This window comes from Parus major, chromosome 1 (genome assembly GCF_001522545.3).
Source record: "Parus major isolate Abel chromosome 1, Parus_major1.1, whole genome shotgun sequence".
In the NCBI taxonomy this organism is placed as follows: domain Eukaryota; kingdom Metazoa; phylum Chordata; class Aves; order Passeriformes; family Paridae; genus Parus; species Parus major.
Window position 1 is genome coordinate 29260257 of NC_031768.1, and position 16060 is coordinate 29276316.

A 16060-nucleotide genomic window follows, 5' to 3' on the forward strand; every position below is an offset into this window, starting at 1 on the left:
ATATATATATATATATATATAAGTGGTTTTCTTATCAATGACATGAGTTTGTCCACTGGAAGCAAGCTAGTTTTATGATATCTCCTTTCCTATATAACTGTTTTTTCCAGCTTTCTGCTGTAGCCCAGCAGAGCCAGGAAGGAGCAGGCAGACTCTGTCTGCCATGGGAGCTGAGCTGGCTGAGAGCTGTGGAAAGGGTGACAGGACCCAGTTCACCTGCAGTCTCTCAGCAGACTTCCTCCTGGCCCCAGCAGGGCTCTCTGTACTTCAGCCATGCACACAGAACAGCTCTTTCTTTTCTTCCTGTAATAGCTGTGGCACTTCCTGACCACACAATCTATGAGGCACCAATGTTTTTCCAAGGCACCAGCTTGATATTTTCAGCCTCCCTCTTATGTTGGATTCCACAATATATACCTTTGGGCCTGCCTCCCAACCTCTCACAGTATTTTCATTTAGTGTGAGCCTGTGCTTGCTGTGCACAGAGCTGCCAGCATTGAAGTCATTTCCCAAAAAAGCCCAGCAGCTTCGACTACAGGACAAGGTGTCTCTGGGCTTTAGACTGTTTCTTTTTATAACCTCTTTGGTAACTTGAAATCCAGTGATCCACAACCAGTCATTCCTGTATCCATGAATCCATGCAGAATGGATTCATCTCGCTTTGTCTTAAACTGGTGGGAACAGACAGGCACCTCTGAGATGTAATTCATCCCCACTTATTTTAGGCACCAGAGAGAAGTCTTTCTCCACTGAGAGGAAACATCAGTGGCTGTCTTGGATTACCTGTATTCCTTTAGGCTGTGTGAAAGCTGAATGAGAAGAACCCCACCCTAGGCTACCTTTAGCAGCTGCAAGGTTATGAGTGGACAGGGAGTTCTCAGCTCCAAAACATAAGAACTATTTTTTACTTTGTTTTGCCCTGCTCAACCTGTTGCTTTACAGACTTGAGGCAGAATAATCATAAACACTTTAATTAGCTGTTCATATCTAAAACACTATTCCTAACAATGATATTTCAACAAGGATGTCCTCATCCTGCTGCATGCACACCTTCCCTCCCCAGCTACTAGAATAAAAAATTGTAACTTTCTTGTCTTGATCAGCTAAGATCAATTCTATGTGCAGGTCAGCCCTTGTTTTCACTTGCTCCCACATTTATTTATGGATTTTGTTTGGGAACCAGCAGATCAAATTATTTGGTGCCCTTCACATTTAGGTTCAGTTTGGCTGCTGGTCAAATATTAGTTATGCTGCCTATTTAGATGGATAAATAACATCAAGATCACATATACTGAAAACTAGAAAACAGTTGATTACTCAGTTAGTGTTTTCTGAAAACAACTTCTGCATGAGAAGCCTCTGTCCTGGATGTTAACTGGTGCCAAGACCATAGTCTTTTCCCCTCTGTAGGTGTGCCTGTGAAGTGTTGCAGATAGAGTAGCTCTCTGGAAAAAGCTATAAACCCACATGGAATGAGGTGACCTTGTCCTCATTACATCCATAATTTTTCTGAAAATAAATATTGTAGCGCAGAGCTCTGAATCCTTGATGTGATGTTCCCTAATACTGTACTTTTTAGGTCTGGGAAAGAGCTGCCATCCTCAAAGAGACATCTCATACCTGACATCCTTCTTCCCACTCAACTAACACACCAACATTTTGGTTTGGATTTTATTTGTTTTCCATTTTTTCGCACAACATTTTCAAAACCCAGATAAACCACATTGCCCTTGTATATAATGATACAAATCAGAATAAAGCTTTTACATTATGCAGATAACTTGTTCAAATGTATCTGTGAAATATTTACACTGTGTAGTTCACCTGAAGATATCTACTTATGAAAAGCCTTCAGAATATTATTATACTAGTATCAGAGAAGCAAACATCACTACATAAAAGATAAGCCTTTGTTTCTTTACTTTCCTTTTTTATTCAAAATGCCACTGAGTATGTAACAGAAATTTTCTTAATACCTAATTTTTATCTTACATTCATATTTTTTTCTCCTTCTCTTGTTTTGGAGAAGGATATGAGGTATTTAACTTTCTTATGGCACCAGTACTGTGTATACCAAAAGTTCTGCTTCTTTTCCAATACTTAGTGAAATCCAACCCTGCACTTACATCCAGATATGTGATCATCCTAGTCTTGGAGGACACAGATGGAAAGGAAGAGCAAATCATGTTTTTGAACATTGCACTTACTGACAATCTTAATTTGTTCTCTAGGTATAGACTAGTAATTGCTTGAAAATAATGAACATTCCTGATGCTTCTAAAACATTTTCAATGTTCCCTCCAACACTGGTCAGTTCATCTATAGCTTTCTCCCTTCAAAGAACAGATATCCGAGTGATCTGACTGTTCTCCACACTTGCATCCACCTTTTTCCCATCTGCCCATAAAATACTTGTAGTCCTTATTATCTTTAATATTCTACACGTGGAAACAGTGAGTCCTGTGGTGTTCTCTGGATGCCCTTGACCTAAACTGCGTCAGAACTCTAATCTCCGTGACTGTATCTTCACAACTAACATTTAGGGTATTTAAAGGGAGGATTTGGTTTAAATCTCATTACATATGAATGTTCTCACTAACAGAGTGAAGATTTCTTAACTCAAGCCACATCCTACTCTTTAGAATCCTTCCAGACATTTATTGGGCCAAACTCAGAGACAACTAGAAGTGGTGGTGAAAAGGAATAAGGTCATGGCCTCTCCCAGATGGATGTGGACCATTCACTCTCTAGTGTGTTACAATTTGGTTTTTTGGAGCCAAATTTTTTCCAGAATACACATATTTCATGTAACAATTTCTCAGCTGTCATAAGTGGTATCTCTTTGAAGAGAGAGGAAGTAACCAAATCATTTTATTCATTCTGACCCTCAAAGTACAACATAGTCACTGATTATTTATTGCTCCCTTATGATCTATGTCAAGACTAGAATACAGCTAGGTTAACCTAAAAAGCAGTGTTTTGCATTCTGTATAATCAATTTGCATACTGCAATTTAAAGGACACAACCAGAAGCTACACCAGACTGGTCACAAAAGGGCTGGAGGCACAAAAGCATGAGACTGCTCATTATTACTGGCAATCTGTCCAATCACTTTCAGGAATAAACTTTTTATTAGCCAAATTACTCTCAAAACCCTTAAACATCCCTCCAATTATTTCCTTGGCAAAGATGACATGTTACAGCTGCCTATGAATCTCTAGCTACAACATATTGGTAGATAAAACAGAACTGAATTCTTCTATGTACAGTTATCTCTTATACAGACGGATTTATCTCTGGGGGAGAGATATTCTGAGACAGTCTGTTTAAGCAAAGTGTAATCCAAATGGTGAACAAAATTATTTTTTTCTGTGGAGAAGTTCATAGATATACAGTTGCCATGACAACTTCATTTGGCTCTGGAAAAGGGAAAACAAATGGCTCTTTTTAGACTGAAGTAAAATAAATGTAGTCTGTTTGTATGGAAAACCTTTTTCACTCTAGTGTCAAATAGTCCTTCTGTAGCAAGCCTCCTTAGCTTCCCTTTTTAGATTTTAGGGGGTTTCTTTTCCTTTTTTTAAAAAAACAGTACATCTATTGGAATTAGAAAGGATGAGAGCACCTCCCTTTTCCTACTCTTCCCATATCCAGAGCACAGTTTTGTGTTCCAAAATTCTCCAGATTGCACCCTAGTTGCAAAACAATAGACACAGATTTCCTGCATCTAAGCAGGATATAAATGCAAACTTATATTCTTAACTTCATCAGATCATAGCAGACTGGGAACAGTGGGAAAGAGCTGTTATTATCAGTCTGTTGGGAATGCAGGATATCAGGTCTGAAACGCTCTCTCTGTCTGATGTGAAAGATAGCCAGGGCGATTTTTTGTTCTGTTGGAAGCTGGAAAACCAAGTGGATTTTAAACCTTTGGTGTTGTATATCCTTTATCAGCTCTCTGCTTCCAGCACTTGTGCATGCATATCCCTCCCACGATCACACAGGCCAGTGCAACAGGAATCATTGCAATGTACCAGGACAGACCAACAGCTGGAAAAGTAAACAAATTAAATATTAGAAAAACAGAAAAAAACCCCAGCAAACTCCCAGGAACATAGTTCTCTAATCTCAAGTGGGAAGAGGAGAAATGACAATAAAAAGGATGTCTGCAAGTTAACCTTCCATCAGGGCCTATCGCCTTTGAAAGGAAGAGACCTATTGATTGAGCACTCTGGGAAATGTGTTCATCAAGACAGGAGGAAGGACTGGAAAACAACAGAGAGTGAGAATTTAAAGTTCAATCTTTTGCATCCACTGAACTTTCTGAACCCCTGATCAGATCAGCTGTGTGCTTTCTGTCTTGGTTTGTTAGAAGCAGAGACATTACAAGCAGGAAATCCAAGCACTGTGTGGAGCAGGAATACTTAACAGTTAGTCCACCCTCAAGTTGTGTGAATATTTTTTTCCTACAGAGAAGCTTATAAATTAGTAATGATCAACCCAAAACTCAGAACTTCTTCCCAAATCCGGCTAATTTCCAACACCAGTGTCTGTCCAGACCATTCTGGTAATATTCCAATATGTATTGCCTCCTCTGTAGTTATTCCTATGTGGCTCATGGAAGACGAGGGCAGCGTATGATCCAGCAAAAAGAGTACAAATCCCTCATCATAGGGTCCTGGAGTGAGTCATAACTGATAGTGAAGTCTGAATATGTTCATGTGCCTTTCTAAGACAGTGTGAGCAAGCTTTAGTGATTCACCAACGTCATGCAAAGAAACAATTAGCATTGCTTCACACTGTTTATACAGCTGGCTCTTGGCCAATGGTTTATCGCACTGCAAACATTAATTGCGCTGAGTTTGGGTCTTCTCTTCCCATCACTAGGAGCCAAAATAATAACGCCCATCATAATTTACACTTCTTGTTATTTTTGCAGTTGTCTGTGTATGAAGAAAAGGAATACTAATAATTTATTATGTTATTGTCTTTTTTTTCCCCTATTTGTTGAGGAACTGGAAGAAATTTGCTGCAAAGAGAGTTTGCTAGTAGTCTCACTGGAAAATTATTTCACAAAGTGTATCTAGATTGGAGTGTTATCAAACAAACAGATATATCAGCACAGACAGATCCTTACCCCTGCATAAAATGTCAGTAAATGACCTACAGAAGGTGCTTTTTGTGAACAGGCTGTATCAAAGACTACAGGTAAAAAAGGCCACCAGATTTTCCCCAGGCAGTAACTCATCCCAACACTAGCTCTTACAGTATAAACAGGTCAAGAGATAATTTAGCATTAGAATAATAATAAAAATTATCCAAAATTAGTAGTAAAAATAACTACCTTCCTGCTTGACCCTTGTTGGCAGTACTTGGTATCCATATGTGTTCTGGGCCAGGCAAGTAAAGTCTGTGTAAAAGTCCACTTCTTCAACAGAATCAAAAATCAGTGGTACTTCAATAAAGTTTTCACCATTTTCTACTATTTCTCTGTAAGAATAAGAAAGATTTAATGTTAAATATTTTAATAAGATGTTTTTTCTCTATTTGATACATTCATTCTAACAGCACATTGCAAGAAAATGCACTGGATATTGGTTCATTTCTGAACCAGCCCCTCAGCACTCAAGGATGCCTGTTGTCTTCAGCCCAGTTGTGCTAACTTCTTGAGTCTCAGTGGGCAGTACCTATTCTGAACTTTTGGAGTCTAGAGGGAAAACAATACCTGCATTTGTCTTGCAAAAATAAAGACAAGGGAGGGGAAAAAGGCAAGTGGAATTCTGTGTATCTTTGAGCTCACGTCACAACACTGTGCAAGGACCCAATTCCTTCTCTCTGACCACCTGAGCTTAATTCTTATGATCAGCTGGAAGAGGACATATGGAGATCATAACCCTGCAAAGGTTCTCTGAGAAAGCTGAACCACCATTCCTGTCAATCACATGCTCAAAGCCAATAGCTCAATACCGAGATCAAGAAACTGTCCAAGAAGTTTCCAGGTAATTTCAACATGATTATTTTAGGAGTCCCACTATTTGAAAGTGTTTTTTAGCTGGAGGCAAACATTTTCCCTTAATATCTTTTAGTCATTTCCAAAGCAGTTACCAATAAGCCTTCGTTGCATGTCAGCAATGGGATTCCCTAGGTGCTCCTCCCAGGAGCTCTTTGCCAAAGATTTCTACAGGGAATTTGTCTTCCAGAGGCATTTGAGCTGTTTGTCATACTGCCATAATGAAAGCTTCCAGCAGAGCTGGGGTGTATCAGACACTGTAGGTCCTGCAGGAACCTCAGCTGTCACTGTCACTGTCCTTGTGCAATTGCATGATACCATATAACAACAGTAATGATAGTGAGAGGCATAACAAAAATATTTTTTAAAGTCCAAGTAAGAAAGTGCTACTCTATTCTAAAGCCAGTAGAGACTATAGCTGCAGCACATTTTTATGGTTCCTGGCCACAGGTTCAATTCATTTTCACTTGTAAACAAGACTATAAATTAATTTTCCCAGTCATGCTGTGGGGAATGGGAAAACACCTAAAGGCTTGGGCATACAGCTGAGTTCCTGTGTTACATCTGGCTGCAGCATGACCAGGCTGTTATCTGGCACTGGTGGCCACAAATTGCCAAACTCATCTCACATCCATAATGGTTAAACATTCTTGTCCCTCAAAACACGGATGACACCTCCCCAAACTCTGTTGGAAATGGTTCCTAGCCCATGCTAAACCTTAATTAGTAGCCAGAAACCTTTTGGGAAGGTGCTAGCTGGTGTGTGACCAGTTTAGCATATAACAGTGAGGCAGTGGCATCCCGGAGCCAAGGAACCTTCTGGCTCTATCCACCAGAACAGGCAAAGCCACCAGGCAAGGGTAATGCTCTTTTTGGACATTCTGAGCTTCATGAAACAAGAAACAAAACAAGCTGCCTTGGCCCTCAATTAAGAGATTTCAGTCAGAAATTTTAGCTCACATTTACAAAAACACCAGAGGTGTTCCTGGATGTAGTGAGTTACTCAAGTAACACACTACAGGTACAGAAAGCAGGTATCTTTCCCTTTCCTAGTGGAAAAGCCTTGAGGTGTGCAGCTATGAGGCAGCTGAAAGAAGGCTCCTCCAGACTGGGAGACACAATGAATCAGGGCAAGAGGATGTGGAACATCTTGTTTCTCCCTCCCACTAGCATTCCCTTCAGTGCTACTCTAGCATCTGTTCTAGCACTCAGCGGGTGTCTGTGTGAGTCAGTTTCATTCACTAATGCAGAAAAGAACAAGTTTAGGGGGAAACACAATGTCATTTAGAAAACAAAAACCATCAAACCACTAGATAATTTTCTGTTGTGTTAGTGTATTCAGAGAACCCCATGAATATCAGGGAGAGAATGTTGCCACTTTGTTTGCATGGGGCAAGAAGTGAGAGAAGAGAAGCACTGGGATCAAATCTCCCTGCTTTCTGCTGCAGTCAGCCCTTACAACAGCTCACTTGCTCATAAAAATGTGCTTAAAAGTTTGTATCAAAGTTGGCTCATTTGAAAACTATCATGTAACAAAAAAAACTGAGATAAAAATTTATTTCACTGACTGGGTTGGGCTTGGGTTTTTTTGCTTGCCTCCTCTTTTTTTACCTTGGTTCTCACTCTCACTTTAGATCTCTCCATTTCCCATTTCATTACTTGGCATTCAGCTGCACCAAGAGTGCCTGTAGCACTCTAGGTTAGAACAATAAGCACAAGGAAGCACTTTCAGCCAGACTTACTGTCGTTCCCCCTCTGTAACTCTGCTTTGTTTATAAACCACGTCAATGCTGGTGTCATTTGCTAGCCATTCCACATCAGTTTGAAAATGGCTGCTCAGCCCAACAAACACTTTGCATGGGAGAGTCATCTTGGAGCCTGTCAAAAAAATAAAGATTGAAAAACAATTTGGATACCTATGAAGAATTACTCTTTCTTTTGGTGAAAACCAACAACTCCAATGGGAGATCTCACACACGTCAAGAACCACTGCTTTCAAAACTGAAGTTAATCTCCAGATTGCTTTTGATCCCCTACTCCTTAGCAGCAAGAACCTTCAGTGTGGTTAGTCCTTCCTGCTGCTAACCAAACAATTTGCCTATTGCAACACTTAGCAACTCTGGCACTAAACACATTCCCTAGAGGCAAGGCTGTGGTGGCCCTGTGGCCTTGCCCTTTCTGACCCAGTGCTGCCCAAAGGGCACCGTGTGGTTAACCCCTCTGGAGCAACTGCATTAAACCAGCAGCACGGCTTCACTCAGAGGTGCTGTGGGTGAGGACATTCAGCTGAAGGTGGGACCAGGGATAAAGTGATTTTGCAAAATTTCTGAAACTTTTTTATCGTTAAAATTAATGTAACTCAGGAATACAGAGACTCCAGACTGATTTGTATCTATATTATATGGAAGTATATCAATATATACAGGAGACAGCATCTGGTTGTAGACATTAAAAAGCAAAGAGCAGTTCAGCACCAACCCTCAAGTAATATAATTGAGATCAAAAACCTACAACAATTTATGCCAACAAATTACGCCTTTTTTTCTATTTTTTTTTTTTTCTGATTAAACGTTTCCAAATACAATGTTGGGGCTTACCAAGAGCAGCTGATGTTGTCTTTTGGGCTGGATACACAATTATCGGGGTAATTCTCTTCTCTTGTTCTTGGCAGAAAAAGAGAACAGAGTCAGTGCTAAGACAAGAGAAAATGTGGGCAGGGCCCCAGCACCCGAAACATGCCACTTCACCCAACAGCTGTCGTGTCCCAGGGAAGGGTTTGATTGCTAGGCCCGCTGGCAAGCAGGGGTTCGCCGTTCCGAGCCGGAGCCCCTGGGCTGTGGGGACGGGCAGGATCCCGCTCCCCGCCCGGCCCTCAGGGACGGCGTGAGGCGTGTGCGGCACGAGCGCCCCCTGCCGGCCGCTGTGCGCAGCAGCGCCCCGGGCCCCGCGCCGCTCGCGCCGCTCCGCCACACAGCGGCCTGTCCCCGCCAAGGACCTCATCGCCGAGCTGCCCTGAAGCCCTGAGCACTGGCACACCCCCTCCTGCCCCCAAGACATCAACTATTCCGTTTAACAACGGAGTGCTCGCAGGAGAGACCGCTGCCAGGCCAGGGGTGCTGTGGGAGCCCCATCAGGGGCAGGACAAGCATTCCCTTGGCATAGCTGAAAGGCTGAGCGTGAGCTTCTCTCAAGATTTTCATTAGCAATTAAGAGGTTTTCTTATGTGCTATAATGTTTTAATATGTCCATCATTGAATCATAGAACCACAGAATAGTTTAGGTTGGAAGGAGCCTTAAAGGCTCCTAAAACCTTTCCTAAAAGGTTCCTAGGACCACTAGTTCCAACCCTCCTGCCATGGGCAGGGACACTTTCCACTAGACCAGGTTGCCCAAATCCCCATCCAACCCAGCCCTGAACACTTCCAGGAAGGTGGGGTTGGCATCCACAACTTCTCTGGGCAACCTGTGCCAGTGCCCCACTACCCTCACAGTAAAAAACTTCCTCACAACAGCTAATCTCAACCTGCCCTCTTTCAGTTTGAAATTAGATCACACCAAAGCCTTCTCTTTCTCAAGCTGAATAAACCCAGTTCTCTCAGCCTTTCCTTGTATGAGAGGTTCTCCATCCCCCGATCATCCGATACTATATTTACCAACAGTCTCCAGTTGAATTGTCCTGGTGATTTCATACTCCACACCTTCAAATGGAAATGACATCTTGCAGGTGTAATACCCTGCATCTGTCGGTAGCACAGATGCCATGATCAGAGACGCTGAACCTTTCAGAATGATGAATCTTTCATTGTCATCTTCCAAAGGCAGAGCATCCTGGAGAAAGGACAGAAACTGGTGTTATGACTCAGATAGCTATGGTTACACCCTGTAACTCTCAGACAAATTATCTCTGTCTCTCTGTTGTTAGACATTTACTTATCACTGGGAAATCTGAGCAGTTCTGCTTTCCCACCAAAGCACAAGTTCTTTTAATGTGTATCCATCTCTAAAATGCCTTGTGGCACTATACGAAGTGTGAAGAATTGCTATATTAATCTATCTATAATGTGTGTGCATAGCTCTTCCATAAAGTGTGTATTTTAAGATAGAAAATGTATCATAGGCTCTTCCTTGAGTCAACTTAAGAGCAGTCACATAAGATTTTAGTACCCATGGAGCTTTTCACAATGTTATCACTTTCCATACATGAACTCAAAAGCATAATATTCTAAGGCATTCTTTGAAGACAAATACTTGTAATCACTCAGGATTACACATAACTGTTACTTACCCTATAAATTATTAGAAATTCCTGCTTTGTATCCCTAAGGCTCTGTTCACACATGGGCTGGAGACCTGCTAGGAGAAATTCTGTTCCTTCCTCATGAAGGCAGGGTAGCTCCTTCATACGTTTGTAACAAGAGCCATATTGAGGGGGCAGCCTTTTGCTTAGATAAAGTGGGTTATGTTCCCTCTTCTGAAGGGAGTCCTAAGTAGCAACATTTTGCTGGTATGGTACAGATCATAACCGAGGCACTGCAAGCCAGCCTGTGTACTGCATCCTATGGTAAGGCTACAGCTGCACAAGGCAGTGCATAGTGGGAGTGTAAATGAAAACTAAACCAAATTATTATGGAAATGGAGAAGAATCCCCTGTTCTCCAGTGTGAAATTTAACAGCCAGGGACATTGTTTTTGATCTTAGAGGCAAAACCAGGCTTGCCTACTTGAAAAGCAGCAAACTGGCCAGCTAGGCAAGAGAACACTCCAAGCATTATCTAATTCATCTAGTATTACCAAATGGTGTATTCCAGTTGGTTAATGAAAGATACCCCACCTGAACATGGAGGCAGTATCCCTGGGAGGTTCCACTTTATGGGATTCACTAGAGGGGCCATAAAAAGAAGCACAGTGCCAAAGAAGAGGACCTGATATCAGATGGCAAACCCTGGAGTTGGGTAAGTAATCTAGCCTTATAAACAGTTGCACTGCCGGTGAGAGCACAAAACATGTGGAACACTTCAGCCTGTGCTGAGTGTGCCCCAGAGAACTTTTCCTAAAATGCATACATCTGCCCCAAAGTTCCCAGTGTATTACACTATGCTAGTGATTTAAACAACATGATGTTCAGGAGAAACATAAAGTGGAGATTTATGTGCCAAGTTGAGATGAGGCTGTGCACAAAGAGGAAGTAAATGTTCTACCTTGTACCACTTGAGCTCCAGGCTTGTCCTGTTTGGTGTAAAATCCCACAGGTCGGGACAAACAATCTTTCCAGAGGTGAAAGTGAAGAGGACCTGGTGATAGGCAATCTCCCGAGCAGCTGTTTTCTCCACAACTGTGAGGTGGATGGAGACCTCGGCACAGTAGGAGGAGTTCCTGCAGACAGAGCAGGGAGAGGTGAGCCACCAAGAGTGAGGAGGGAAACTCAAATGACACTCTTGGTTTCCTCCTGGCTCCATTTCCCTCCTTAACAGAGGCCAAGACTGAGATCATACCAAGAGGGATGCTGTAAAATCACTGGTAGTGTTCTTTTGGCACAATCTAAACTTGTTGCTGACACATGTCTGCCTCAGACCTTCAGTCTTTTCTTTTCTTTTTAGTACAACGAGTTTCCTGTGCACATTTAGGCTGCAGCACAATTTTAACTTTGTAAGGAGGAGGAACATGTTAACCTGAAGTAGCAGGTGTGTCATGAACCCTGCCCCATTTCCTTGGAAAAGGTTTTGAAAACCTTAATGATTAAATAACAAGCTTAAAGCATGTATTACAATACATCTGCAGTTACTGTTGCACAACCATAAATATTTCTGCGAGTACATATAATTTTGCATAGCAAAGAAGGAATTCTGCCCTTGAAAGGTTCACAATATTCAACTTTTCTTTCTGGCACCAAGTGACAATCACTTCCAGTCTCAAAGAAGACTGCGCTAGGGGAGGTAGATGATTAAATTCCATCCTTTACAACTCTGGAAGCCTGCTTCTGAAATGCCTCAGGACAGTGCATGATCGTTTAAGGGGCCAGCAAAGCCAGGGGGGCCGGGCTGCCACCTCCAGGAGAGCAGCTGTAGACTGCAAGCATACAGACTGACACTATTGCCAGGACACTGTGGCCATCTGTCACGTACAGGCCAGATGCCCAGACCCAAAATACTTGCTCCACAGAATACAGAAGCAGAGATCTGTGATAGTTTGCTGCTACCTTCATTTCACAGAGTTGATAAAAAGATCTGCTGAATTCCCTGTGAGACAATTTGCAAGGGAAATGTAATTTGCTTGCACTTTATTAATCCTACTATAATGTTAACAATGAAGTTATCTACTTGGCTCTTGCATGTCTTTTTCAAACAAATTCCACAGCATTTTACTAGATCTCTCAGTAACACTGCTGTAGAGTTATATATTGACAAAGTGAGGCAGAATAGTCCAAAAAGGGATTAAAGAGCACTCTTAAACATCTCAGGCAATTACTCTGCTCTAGAACAGTATTTGTAACATTTTGCCATTTGGGCTTCACTGTCAGTATCTTATCTTCTGCTCCACAACTGAAATTGCTGCTGAGATGTGGAGAAAGACCAACTCAACATGCTGAGCATGATTTTTCAATTTGCCTATCACTTCTACTGCTGACACATATCTCTATTAAGGTGTGCCTTGCAAGCAAGGAGACCATGCTCTTCACAAGCAGCTCCAGGGATGTAGAGATATGTTCTCTAGTATAAACCCCAGAGCCAAGTGCTAGAGGTATACTGAGAGGCAGGCTGGCTGCAGGACATAGCAGGGGACAGGGACCTGGATCATCTTCAGAAGTTCAGGCTCTAAGGGTGATGGGATTTTTTTGCCTTCCTCAGTCGTCAACAAATTCAGACCCTGGCACCTCTTTTGACATGGTACAGTGCGCTGTCAGATTGAAAACACTCAGAAAAAAAAAAAATACCAATAGAGCTGAAAAGAGCCGTGGCTAAAGTCTCAACTCACTGCAACACCACAAGTCTGATACCACACACTGGGTCTCATGAAAGGTCTTCCAACAATACCAAGCCAATCAAATTCTTGTTTAAAATGTGACTTGAAAGAAAAGTGAAAACCAGGGATATGGAAGAGGGAAGGGGAAAGCCATTGCAGAGCCACAATGCCTTATATAGGCTTCATACAGCAATCTGAGGTGCAACAAGGTTATTTGTGCTCAGCAAACCCGCTTCCTGCAGCATGCCCCACTTGCCATAGCACTGACTGGCTCAGAGGTAGCTAGAAAAAACTCTCTATGTTCTCCAATGAGATTGTAGCCAAAGTGTCAACGCTGTTCCACAATTTATCCAAATTTCAGTACTGTACTTACAGGAGACACACAGCATTCTCTAAGGGCCCTGACTTCCCATGTTTTTTCTCTCTAATAAGGTCAGCAAGGAAATTATCTTATCCAGAAATGCTCTGAATATAACCAGAGTTTAAAATCAAGGTAATACATTCAGACATAGTCATTTTGTTAGTGAACTAGATTTTCTTTTATATACCCACCTTTTTGTGCAGATATATACTCCTGAGTCTTCTAGCATCACTGGTAAAAACCAGAGTGCATTTCCTTTTGCCCAGATTCTTGTATCTTCATCTCTTCCTGATATCATGGTGTTTGAACCATTTTTATACCATGTGATATTAGGGATCAAGGTGGAGAAATCCGAATGTTTGTATCTGGGGAAAGGGCATTTCAGAACCACAGGTTCTTCATGTAATTCATGGTAGTGTTTGAAAAACACGGTGTGATCTGGGCAGTTTTCTATATAAATCAGAGATATTTTTATATTACTGTCAGACAGGAACATTAAAAAAAAATGGTGAGGGAAACAGAAGAAAAAAGACAAATATACACTTACCTATGTTTTTTACTTGCTGGAGTCTGAAAGCAGAGGCACCCACTGTACACATCACCAGGACAAGGAAGAGCTCATGCATTTTTTTCCACAGGAAATCAGGAGAGGGTTGAAGGAAAGTGTTTTGAAATCTACAAGGAAGTTTATTACAAGACAGATTATATAACCAAAATACTCAATATTATCCTAAGAATTAACTGCTATTTTTCTCACTCCAGATCTGGGGAGCTTTGGTCCATCCTCAGTGAGCAGAAAGGTGTCTCCATCCCTAGTTTATGGGGCTGAACGGTGGAACCAGAGCATCTGGCTTGGCACAAACATATCACTTCTGGCCCTTCCCTTTCACTCCAGAAGATGAAAACAGCACACCACAAGATGCTGCTGTCCCCACAGCTTTTCAGAGCAACAGCTACGTGTGGAAAAATTTAGCTCTGCTTATTTTGCAATAAGATGTGACTGAGGTTCGGGTCAGCTGCTTTGAGTGAGCTGTAGTGTTGTAGCTTGGGTGAACACAGGAGCAAAGTAGGCCAGCTAGTGTAAATCAGGCTGCAGGAAAACTTCCTGCTACAAGCAGAGCCAAGCTTTCTTGACTCCAACAAATGTTTCTGTTAGGACAAAAAAAAACATTGATTCCCATGGCATGTATACCCATCTTTCTGGTGGTGCACTAGTTTTCAGCATGGACACTATTACTATCTGTTCTTAAAAAAAAATTAAAAAAATAAAAAATAAGGAAAACCCTGAACAACCTGTCCTGAAAATCAGATAGACTTCTAAGGGAAAACAAAATTCTCCTCTGCCAGTCATTCATCAAGTATCATCTGTATAGGACTGGCATGAGCATGGCAGTGTCTGTGTACATCACTGAATACTTCTGCTCTGCCAGGAAGCCTCAGCTCCCACTACTCAGTTGATTGATTATGCTTCACATTGGTGTGCCATGGGCAAAAATATATAAAACATGCTGGATAGAGGCATTAGTTTATGCTCTATGTAAGGAATTTATAAGAAATACAGTACACATATCCACATTTTACATTACACTATTTCCATTTTATATACAGAAATGGAAATTGCATGCATTTAACCTTACCTTAAAACTATGATGAATATTAAATGACTGTACAACTATTTCAGATCAAAAGCAAAAATAAATATTTCTACCAGTTTAACAAAGCCATATTCATATTCTTTGGGTATATTTTTGTATCCTGTCATGCTCATACTTCCATCATGGTTTTAATCCAAATTTCATCCTGCTCTAGTACCTATACTTACCTGACATCTGATAGTAGTTTTACTACAATAAACTATTTCCAGCTTATTGTCATCTCTACACCACCACAAAACCAACCTCTTGCTCAATAACACTGTTTCATAACCATGGGTCATCTCCCCTACTCTTATGTCTGCATATGTTTACAGTGAATTGGTAGCTCTAGCCTGTCTCAGCTATACCTGAACCAGGTGCTAGAGGCATTAACAAGCCCCGTGGTTCACATTGATACCCTTTAACAGGTGGGTTTCTCTCTCTTCAGATCCTTTGCCTGACAAAAATTATTGGTTTTTCTGTTGATAGCTTTCTGGTCCCTTTGGTTTAGTAACTAACAATCTCCATAATCTCTACATCATTTGGGGGTTTAGGGAAGGTTTCCATTCCCAAATTTCAATCAGATTCACTTACCTATGTTTCTGTAGTCTTTCAGCCAAAAGTGTCTCACAAAAAGAAGCCATCAGACTGAAAATTCCTAGTGAGGACCTTATATAAGGTTGAGGTCAGCACACAGCGGAAATTTGACTCTCATTGCCCAATCAGATTTGTGTCAAAACCAAATAACGTTTTAGACCCAACTTTCTTTCCTTACGTAGAGTGAGGATAAGAGAAACAGAGGCACGGACACAGAGAAAATATGTTTGGATTTCCCAAAAAAAGGGGAAATGACTGCTAAATATATGACTAATTTTCCCCTTTTCTGACGAATGGTAGCTTGCATACACTCATGTCTTCACATGACTATTTCACACGCTACCTCAAGAAGAAAATTTTCATGGGTAATAAAAGGTACACTGCAGCATAGTCAGCAGCTAAATAATTGCAATCTTCACATTTTGTGGTTTATCAAGCTCTTCATGGACAACATAAATCTTCTGTGATTTCCCAGATCGCTGGTGAATCACAAATGTGCTG

General features: G+C 41.4%; 1 protein-coding gene across 1 annotated transcript; it reads right to left on the reverse strand.

The window, feature by feature from the left end:
* Window positions 1-1896: 1896 nt before the first annotated feature.
* On the reverse strand, window positions 1897-15759 carry IL1R2 (interleukin 1 receptor type 2). The gene is made up of 9 exons (XM_015647966.3): window positions 15557-15759; window positions 13876-14003; window positions 13520-13778; window positions 11206-11380; window positions 9662-9836; window positions 8606-8671; window positions 7751-7886; window positions 5343-5488; window positions 1897-4048 (listed from the first exon to the last, which is right to left on the reverse strand). The coding sequence occupies exons 1-9, from the start codon at window positions 15604-15606 to the stop codon at window positions 3921-3923; spliced, it is 1263 nt and encodes a 420-aa protein (XP_015503452.1). The 5' UTR covers window positions 15607-15759; the 3' UTR covers window positions 1897-3920.
* Between the last annotated feature and the right edge of the window lie 301 nt (window positions 15760-16060).

What these genes read in the sequence shown, in the direction of transcription:
- IL1R2 (XM_015647966.3), bottom strand. Translation starts at nt 15,606, where the DNA reads ATGGCTTCTTTTTGTGAGACACTTTTGGCTGAAAGACTACAGAAACAT. An exon ending in GTATATATCTGCACAAAAAG is followed by an intron (nt 11,381 to 13,519) that starts GTGGGTATATAA and finishes CTCTGTCTGCAG; the next exon opens with GAACTCCTCCTACTGTGCCG. An exon ending in AACAAGGGTCAAGCAGGAAG is followed by an intron (nt 4,049 to 5,342) that starts GTAGTTATTTTT and finishes TTACTTTTCCAG; the next exon opens with CTGTTGGTCTGTCCTGGTAC.